General features: G+C 45.1%; 1 protein-coding gene across 2 annotated transcripts in view; it reads right to left on the bottom strand.

Moving 5' to 3' along the window:
* Positions 1-9687, bottom strand: part of LOC105509781 (chromosome unknown open reading frame, human C18orf8) — a 28790-nt gene extending 19103 nt beyond the window's left edge. Inside the window, exons 1-4 of one of the 2 annotated variants that reach the window (XM_011939251.1) lie at positions 9614-9687; positions 7037-7121; positions 6030-6086; positions 4792-4878 (exon numbers count right to left, since the gene is read on the bottom strand). In XM_011939251.1, the coding sequence (XP_011794641.1) occupies positions 4792-4878; positions 6030-6086; positions 7037-7120 (228 nt within the window). In that variant the 5' untranslated portion in view covers position 7121; positions 9614-9687. The remainder of the gene's footprint in view (positions 1-4791; positions 4879-6029; positions 6087-7036; positions 7122-9613) is intronic. The other variant, XM_011939252.1, reaches the window with a different exon arrangement.
* Positions 9688-10310: the final 623 nt, after the last annotated feature.

The raw sequence follows: 10310 nt of genomic DNA, 5'->3' as shown, positions 1-10310 counted from the left end.
TAATCAAATTCGGCCGGACACAGTGGCTCATGCCTGTAATCCCAGCACTTTGGAAGGCTGAGGTGAGTGGATCACCTGAAGTCAGGAGTTTAAGACCAGCTTGGCCAAGAGGGTGAAATCCCATCTCTACCAAAAATACAAAAATTAGCCAGGCCTGGTGGCACATACCTGTAATCACAGCTATTCAGGAGGCTGAGATGGGAGAATCACCTGAACCCAGGAGCCAGAGCTTGCAGTGAGCTGAGATCACGCCACTGCACTCCAGCCTGGGCAACAGAGCGAGACTCCATCTCAAAAAAAAAGGAGTTAAATTCACAGAAACAGAAAGTAAAATAGAGATTGTTGGCGCTGCAAGGAAGGGATAAGGGGAGTTATTTACTGGATACAGTTTTGGTTTCACAAGACGAAAAAAGTTCTGCAGCTATTTCATAACAAACAATGTGAATGAATATACTTAACACTACTGAACTGAACATTTCAAAACAGTTAAGATGATAATGGCCGGGCGCGGTGGCTCAAGCCTGTAATCCCAGCACTTTGGGAGGCCGAGACGGGTGGATCACGAGGTCAGGAGATCGAAACCATCCTGGCTAACACGGTGAAACCCCGTCTCTACTAAAAATACAAAAACTAGCCGGGCGAGGTGGCGGGCGCCTGTAGTCCCAGCTACTCGGGAGGCTGAGGCAGGAGAATGGCGTGAACCTGGGAGGTGGAGCTTGCAGTGAGCTGAGATCACGCCACTGCACTCCAGCCTGGGCAACAGAGCGAGACTCCATCTCAAAAAAAAAGGAGTTAAATTCACAGAAACAGAAAGTAAAATAGAGATTGTTGGCGCTGCAAGGAAGGGATAAGGGGAGTTATTTACTGGATACAGTTTTGGTTTCACAAGACGAAAAAAGTTCTGCAGCTATTTCATAACAAACAATGTGAATGAATATACTTAACACTACTGAACTGAACATTTCAAAACAGTTAAGATGATAATGGCCGGGCGCGGTGGCTCAAGCCTGTAATCCCAGCACTTTGGAAGGCTGAGGTGAGTGGATCACCTGAAGTCAGGAGTTTAAGACCAGCTTGGCCAAGAGGGTGAAATCCCATCTCTACCAAAAATACAAAAATTAGCCAGGCCTGGTGGCACATACCTGTAATCACAGCTATTCAGGAGGCTGAGATGGGAGAATCACCTGAACCCAGGAGCCAGAGCTTGCAGTGAGCTGAGATCCCGCCACTGCACTCCAGCCTGGGGGCAGAGCGAGACTCTGTCTCAAAAAAAAAAAGATGATAAATATGTTTTTTACTACAGTAAAAAAAAAATTTTTTTGGCCACACACAGTGGCTTGTGCCCATAAATCCCAGCACCTGGGATGCCAAGGCAGGAGAACGGCTTGAGCCTAGGAGTTCAAGAACAGTCTAGGCAACATGGCAAGACCTCATCTCTACAAAAAAAAAAGGAAAAAAATGAGTTGGGCGTGCTGGCACACACCTGTAGTTGCAGCTACTCGGGAAGCTGAGGTGGGAGGACTACATGAGGCTAGGAGGTCGAGGCTGCAGTCAGCCGTGATTGTGCCACTGTACTCCAGCCTGGGTGACAGAGATCCTCTCTCAAAATAATTATCACAAAATAAAAAAACTTTAAGAGGCAGTTAGCAAAATACAAATGGACAATATACAAATGAAAAGATGCTTACTTCCCTAGTAATGTAAAATGCAAATTAAAATGTCTTTCAGCCAGGCGTGGTGGCTCACGCCTGTAATCCCAGCACTTTAGGGGGCCGAGATAGGTGGATTATTTAAGACCAGGGGTTCAAGAACAGCCTGGCCAATGTGGTGAAACCCCACCCCTACTAAAAATACAAAAATCAGCCAGGTGTGGTGGTGGGCACCTGTAGACCCAGCTACTTGGGAGGCTGAGACAGGAGAATTGCTTGAACCCAAGAGGTGGAGGAGCCGAGATAGTGCCACTGCATTCCAGCCTGGGCGACAGAGTGAGACTGTCTCAAAAAACAAGAAAAAAGTCTGTCTGCCTCTCAGGTTGACAAATGTCTATGGACTGATAATATCCAGTTCTCCTAAAGGTATGAAAAGCAGAAGTTCCTATATTGCTAGTGAAAATGCACGTCTAAAATAAATTTGGTGATACCGGTTCAGCTTTTCAGATGTTCATACCTATACTGCAACTCTCCCTCTAACATAAAGAAGTGTGTACAAGAATGTTACTGAAGGGTTATTTGTAATCACAAAAAAATGGAAAACCAGCCAATGTCCAATAACAAAAAATTGGTTAAGCTGCAGTCCATCCAGTGGAATACTACTCAGTCAGAATAAAATATAGAATGATGTCCAAGATACACTTTGGGAAAAAAAAAAAAAAAAGCTAGCTGCAGAAGTTTATATACAACATTCCCCTTTTTGTTAAAAAGAAGTTTGTATGTATTTATTTTAAAAAATGGAGGAATATGCACCAAACTGTTCATAATAATTATTTATTGGGATTATAGGGAACAGTTGCTTTCCATATTATGTATCTTGCAATGTTTGAATGTTTTTTGTTTTAACTTTTAGGTTCGGGGATAGATGTGAATGTTTGTTACACAGGTAAACTCATGTCACGAGGGTTTGTGGTACAGATTATTTCATCACCCAGGTATTAAGTCCAGTCCCCAATAGTTATCTTTTCTGCTCCTCTCCCTCCTCCCACCCTCCCCTGCTCAGGTAGACCCCCGTGTTTGTTGTTTCCTTCTTTGCATTCATAACTTATCATTTAGCTCCCACTTAGAAGTGAGAACATGTGGTATTTGGTTTTCTGTTCCTGTGTTAGTTTGCTAAAGATGATGGCCTCCATCTCCACCCATGTTCCCACAGAAGACATGATCCTGTTCGTTTTTATGGCTGCACAGTATTCCATGGTGTATACGTACCGCAGTTTCTTTACCCAATCTGTCACTGATGGGCATTTAGGTTGACTCCATGTGTTTGCTATTGTGAACAGTGCTTCAGTGAACATTCATGTGCATGTGCCTTTACGGTAGAATAATCTACATTCCTCTGCATATACACCCAGTAATGGGACTGCTAGATCCAACAGCAGTGCTGCTTTTAGCTCTTTGAGGAATCACCATACTGTTTTCCACAAAGGTTGAACTAATTTACACTCCCAGCAACAGTGCATAAGGGTTCCCTTTTCTCCACAACCTTGCCAACATCTCTTATTCTTTGGCTTTTTTATAATAGCTATGCTGACTAGTGTCAGATGGTATCTCATTGTGGTTTTGATTGGCATTTCTCTAATGATCAGTGATGTTGAGCTTTTTTATGTTTGTTGGTTGCATGTATGTCTTCTTTTAAAAAGTGTCTGCTCATGTTCTTTGCCCACTTTTTTTTGAGATGGAGTCTTGCTCTGTTGCCCAGGCTGGAGTGCAGTGGCACCATCTCAGCTCACTGCAACCTTCGCCTCCCAGGTTCAAGCAATTCTCTGGCCTCAGCCTCCCTAGCAGCTGGGATTACAGGTACCTGCCACCGCACCTAGCTAATTTTTGTATTTTTAATAGAGATGGGGTTTCGTCATGTTGGCCACACTGGTCTTGAACTCCTGACCTCAGGTGATCACGCCTCGGCCTCCCAAAGTGCTGGGATTACAGGTGTGAGCCACTGCGCCTGGCCTTTGCCCACTTTTTAATGAAGTTTTTTTGTTTGTTTTTTTGAGATGGGGTCTCACTATCATCCAGGCTAGAGTGCAGTGGTGTGATCTTGGCTCACTGCAACCTCCCACCTCCCGGGCTCAAGCAGTCCTCCCACTTCAGCCTCCCAAGTACCTGGGACTACAGGCGCACCCCACCACACCTGACTAACATTTTGAATTTTTTATAGAGATGGGATTTCATCATGTTGGCCTGGCTGGTCTCAAACTCCTGGACTCAAGCCATCCGCCCACCTTGGCCTCCCAAAGAGCTGGAATTACAGGCATGGGACACCAAGCCCCCCTCCCCCCCGCTTTTTTTTTTTTTTTTTAAAGGTATTACTTGCAATTAGAAAAAAATAAAAAAAGAATAAAATCCCCAGCAAGAGACTAAAGCTGAGTGCTGCAGCTCATTCCTGTAATCCTGGCACTTTGGGAGGCCAAGGCAGGAGTCGAGGTTAGGAGTTTGACACCAGCCTAGGCGACATAGCAAGACTTCCGTCTCTACAAAAAAATTTAAAAATTAGCCAGGGTTGGGCACGGTGGCTCACACCTGCAATCCCAGCACTCTGGGAGGCCGAGGCGGAAGGATCACCTGAGGTCAGGAGTTTGAGACCAGCCTCAACATGGTGAGACCCCGTCTCTACTAAAAATATAAAATTAGCCAGGCATGGTGGCGCATGCCTGTAATTCCAGCTATTCACGAGGCTGAGGCAGGAGAATCACTTGAACCTGAGAGGTGGAGGTTGTGGTGAGCTGAGATCATGCCATTGCACTCTAGCCTGGGCAGTAAGAGCAAAACTCCATCTCAAAAAAATAAATAAAATAAAATAAAATAAAATAATAAAAATAAAAACTAGCCAGGCATGATGGTACATGCCTGTAGTCCTACCTACTCAGGAGGCTGAGGCAGGAGGATTGCTTGAGCCCAGGAGTTTGAGATTACAGTGAGCCACGATGTCGCCACTGCACTGCAGCCTGGGCAACAGAGCAAGATTCCATCTCTAAAAAATGTTAAAAAAAAAAAAAAAATTCTCTTCAGTACTGAATTCAAAAGGTTGCCAGAATGCTATCACTGAACTTTTACCAACAAACATAAATGATAAACAAAATACCTGGTAAAATTCGATTCCTTGATCTGTTATGAAGACAATTTCAGTAGAACTAGTCCAGCAGAATCCTAGAATGTTGGCATTCTTAGTCTAAGAAAAATTTTTAAAAAATATTTTTAATTAATAAGAAAAAATATATATAACTCTTCAAAAGCTTAACAATCTCTGCAGTTTGTCATTCTTTAATGAAAGTTCCCCGGAATGTTTACTAATTAACAAAACAAATTTTATTTTAAATACTATGTTCCCTGATTTTTGCCCATAACTCTTCATTCAAGAACCTGAGTCCTAATTCCTTCTACTGAACAGAACAGGGAAAGTCTATGTTTTGTAGAAAGGTAACCAACCAGAGCTCACAGACAGCAGCTTCTACCTGCAGGAATCACAGTACTGCCGACACTCTCAGTCACCCACATTACAAAAACTGTTATTACAAATGTACAAAGGCCTAAGGGTCTTTAGCGAGTGTTGACCAAAATGGGTTGAGGACCCTGAGACACACACCCCACTCGCTGGAGGGCAGACAGGGCTGAGCAGGGCTGGGCTGAGGGCCTCCTCACAAGGGGCCACCGCACGGCAGGGGACAGTGGTGCGGGTGCACGTCTCCTCATTGAATAGTCCACCCTGAACTCCACTGAGCAAAACAGCCACAAAGATGCAGAAAGCCCTACCCCAACCACTAGCAGCCTCTGTCAGCGCCCAGGGTGCCACACTGCCACTTTTAGCTCAGCTCCCTCTAGCCTAGTTTAGGACACCCAGCAAATCTCATTAATGTGGATTAGAATCAACACCTGGGGGAAGCAAGAAAGTAAGTAAGGACAAGACAAAGACAACAAATTGAGGAAAGGAAACTTCAGGAAAGCGAAAAAGAAACTCCTCACCAGAAACCTCCACTCCATGTGGCTGTGAGGGATCGCAGGGCCCAGACCCAGATGTGCTGTCGGCCCAGTGAGGAGAAAAAGGGCAGGACAGATGACAGCCCCCAAGGGCTAGCACCACTGGGTGTTCACCACGTGTCATCCATTGAACCCTCCCCGCTCCAAAGGAACAAGCTTTCAAGCTTAGAAAACTGTTCAACGTCACAAAGCAAACACCCCGCCCAACTTCAGTTTTGGAATCAACATGAGGGACGGTCTGACTTCAAGTCTGTGCTCCCTGTGGCCCCAAAGCCCCGCTCTCCACAACATAACCCAGCTCAACACCACTGATGCCAGCAGCTGAGAAAGGGCCTGGGGACATACCTTGCACTCCTGTGTGTATTCCAGCTGGGAATTATCAGGGATAAAATTACAAAAATCCTGAAAGGAAAAAAACACACACACACACAAATTTGGATTAGGCAGCATACTGCTAAATGGGTAGTAATATGCCTACGCTGGCATACTACAAGAAAAAGATAAATATTAACTTCAAAAGTGACCAGAAAATAACTGAAGACAACCCAAACACAGGAAAGATAAAAAGACCAATTCGGATCAGCTGTCTCAACAGCAGCAGGCTTACGATTCCATTTTTTTTAAGTTAATACAAATATTCAGTTACAGTTTAGTAACTCCTTTCAAAATTCATTCCTCAAGCAGCTGATGTCAGAGAAATGTGTTGCTGCACTTACTAAGAGGCTTCCCCAAGACTTTAACACTTAAAACTGATGGCAGAAACCACGAGAGGAACCTGCCTGTTTGGAACAGCCTTCCCTCTACGCTACAAACGGCAATGGTGAACATTTACGAGGGCTAAAGTGCTTGCAGGCTGTTTCGACCTGGAATATCTGCTCCTATCAGATCTGGCACTCGGAAATGAGAGATGAGAAGGCTAATTCATAAAGTAGCCAAAAATGATACCTCACACAGTCTATGCTGCTAGCTATCAAGCAATACAAAAGACACACAAAGTTCCAAATTACTTTTTAACAATTTTTAAGGGAGGCTGAGGTGGGAGAATCACTTGAGCCTGAGAGATCGAGGCTGCAGTGAGCCGAGATCACATCACTGCACTCCAGGTGGGCAACAAAGGAAGACTGGCTCAAAAAAAAATTTTTAATTTAATTTAAAAATCAAACTAAGGTCATTTTTTTTAACCCACTCAAATGTCTTTTTTGTTTTTGAAGGCTCTAATACAATGCAACATAACTATACCTTTCACAATAGTAAGATAATAAGTTTCCTTTAACACTGAAAATTTGCAATTCCTTCTCTTCCAAATGCATTTCTAATGCCCTTTAATGCTGTATTTTAAAGATAAGTCTTACCACAGTCTTTGACGTCCTCTGAACAGCCAATATCTTATTTTCTAAGGAAAACTTAATGCACTTCACTTCTCCTTTGTCATCCATTCTTTAAGAAGAAAGAATGTGTTAGTAGTTAAATAATCGAATTCTAGCTACTATCATTTATTGAAAAGGCAAAAGACACAACCTATATTCAGGAGGCAGCAAATTCTAGTCTAAAATTAAAGTTATGTTTCGGAAGCCATCGGTAGGACCTCTTTTCAAACTGCCAAATCCAACTGGAAACAACTTGCTGGGAAAACAAGTGATTGAAGAATTGAGATCACACGCACATATCACCTGAGAATTGTTCGCAACATAAATAACTATAGACCCGCACAGGAGCCTTCTCCATGACTGCTGTTTCTCTCTCACAGCAAAGCTTCTGGAAAGAACTATCTACTTGTGCATCTCACAGCGCATTCATTATGCAAACCTGTGATGCACCAGATGGCTCCACCACAGTGTCTCATGACCGCCTCAGACAGAAGTTAAAAAGTGAACTCAGCTGGGCACAGTGGCCTACACCTGTAATCCCAGCACTGTGAGAGGACGAAGGAGGATCACAGGAGTTCAAGACCTGCCTCTATTCAAATACATACTTTTTTAAATTAAAAATTCATTTTAAAAAAGCAAACTCACGGGATGGATTACAGAGGGGCTCAAGGAAACTTTTCGGGGTCTGAATATGTTCATTGCCTTGACTGTGGTGATGGTTTCATGGGTATATACACGTCAAAACTCACATATTGTCTAATATTAAATGTGTACAGTTTATCGTGTGCCAACTATGCCTCAATAAAGCTTTTATAATATCTTTTTTTTTTTTTTTTTTGCGATGGAGTCTTGCTCTGTCACCCAGGCTACAATGCAGTGGCACGATCTCAGCTCACTGCAACCTCTGCCTCTCAGGTTAACGTGATTCTCCTGCCTCAGCGTCCTGAGTAGCCGGGATTTCAGGTTCGCACCACCACACCTGGCTAATTTTTGTATTTTTAGTAGAGATGGAGTGTCACCATATTGGCCAGGCTGGTCTCGAACTCCTGATCTCAAGTGATCCACCCACCTTGGCCTCCCAAAGTGCTGGCATTACAAATGTGAGCCACCGCGCCCAGTCTAAAAACTCTTTTTAAGTTAAATTCAGTACCTTCCCCCCACAAACTTCTCAGAGTCCCCAATCTAGATCATGGGCTCACTCGTTTTCCACACCCAACCAACCCCCCGTCTTACCAGAGACCCATCTTCCTAAGTATCCCCTGACTGCCTATGCAGTGCCACTCTACATCGCCAGAGCGCTGCTCTTCACCACACCTGGCTCGGCTGACTGCTACTCTCCACGGCATCCCTAACTCTGACAGCCTCCCAACTAAGCCAGCCTCGTGCTGTGAACAGCACGATCTTTCCAAACACTGACATGATCATGCCACACCCCACCTGACATGTGTCAATAAGATAAAGCTCTAATTCCATAGGAGAATATGTAAGTTTCAAGCTGACCCCTGCCAGTGGCCACACCACCACCATTTCCCTTACCTGTAGACACACCCTGTGTAACCTTCAGTTAGACAGACCCGGAGTTCCCCAAAACACCATGCTCGAACCCCATCCACACTTTAAAACCCCATCCATACTTTAAAAAACTTTGCTTAGGCCAGGTACAGCAGCTCATGCCTGTAATCCTAGCACTGTGGGAGGCCAAGGTGGATCGCCTGAGGTCAGGAGTTTGAAACCAGCCTGGCCAACGTGGTGAAACCCCATCTCTACTAAAAATACAAAAAAATTAGCCAGGCGTAGTGGCAGGTGCCTGTAATCCCAGCTACTTGGGAGGCTGAAGCAGGAGACTCGCCTGAACCTGGGAGGCGGAGGTTGCAGTCAGCCAAGATCGCACCAACGCACTCCAGCTGGGCACAGAGGGAGGCTCGCTCTCTCAAAAAAAAAAAAAAAAAAAGACCGTTTCTCATTAACACAGGCCAACAGTAAAATTAAGTCACTACTGAACTGAGGGCCTACATTAAACTTTCACCTTCTGTAAGCACCAGTGTTAACGTGGCCAGATAGCTTATCATCCAAATCGAGCCACTTCTGAAAGTAAAAGGGGCTGCTATTGATCATTACACCTGTTCAACAGTGCAAACTGTGACCATGCAGTCACCTTAAGTGGCAGTCATGATTTTCTTATATTATTACATGAGAAACAATGAATCTCCTTCACCTGCCACTCTGGAAAGACCTGGGCTAAAATGAACGCCCTCCTCTGTCAACAAACCGGAAATGGGCACATCATCACGCTGACTCGTTAATTTCCAGTGCCAGGAAGTGGGTGCCCCACTTTTGAAGTATTTGGCTCCCAAATGAAATGCTCCAGATATTTCACTCTGACAAGAGGTGCTAGTAAGTGCCACTAAGACCCTCCCTACAGACAGGGATTCCATGTGCGCACACACACTTCAGGCCTCTTAGGGCAGGCCAAATGACAAAATTATAAAAAAAACTTTTTGAATTAGAAAAGCACCATTCTGTTTACATGACAAAATGATCTTAAAGTGTCTATGCCATTACCTAAATGAGATGGGATTCCTATCATCTGGGCCTTTAACTACCACACCAGTAGCTCCACCAGATCGAACAGCAAAAACCTGAGAGGCAAAAGCAGCAAAGTTAATAGCGTGAACCTGAAAGGATCTAAACTCAAAAGCCGACCCGCAGGCGATTATCTCTGTTATACACCACCCTGGGTTCAACTAAAGTAACACATATCAAGGTACAGATGTTTGGCTGCTCATGTGAATTTTAAAAACCAAGAGCAGAGAGCGAAAAGGATGCCACTCCAAGTGTGGCCCACTGTGCCACACCGGGTCGGGTTCCCAGGCTCCATGTTCTAAGGCCGGTTCGCGCATCGGCGCCGCTGATGCGCTTGAAGTAGTCTCTTCCCCCTTTACAAAATTCCAAGGAAAATGAAAATCTCGACGTCTAAAACCTTGACTGCGAGTGTAACTAATGACAAAGACAACAAAAGAAGCCTAGAAAAGATGGGCGCGCCAACAGTTGAGACACCGGCCACGAGGCCACGGCGTCCGCGCAGCAGGTTCGGGGGTCCAGCCCCGGGGTCACCTGCGAGGACACCTGGCCGCGGCTGAGCCCACCCAACAGGGAAGGAGCGTGCGCCGCCTCCCGCGCTGGGACGGGACAGGACCGGACAGGAGGGGACGCTCGGGCCTGGTCCCGCGGGATCAGCCTTGGTGCGCCCACGACCCCG

This window comes from Colobus angolensis, unplaced genomic scaffold, assembly GCF_000951035.1.
Source record: "Colobus angolensis palliatus isolate OR3802 unplaced genomic scaffold, Cang.pa_1.0 Scaffold18, whole genome shotgun sequence".
NCBI lineage: Eukaryota > Metazoa > Chordata > Mammalia > Primates > Cercopithecidae > Colobus > Colobus angolensis.
The sequence above is the reverse complement of the archived record's forward strand: the minus strand, read 5'-3'. Positions and strand labels throughout refer to the sequence as shown.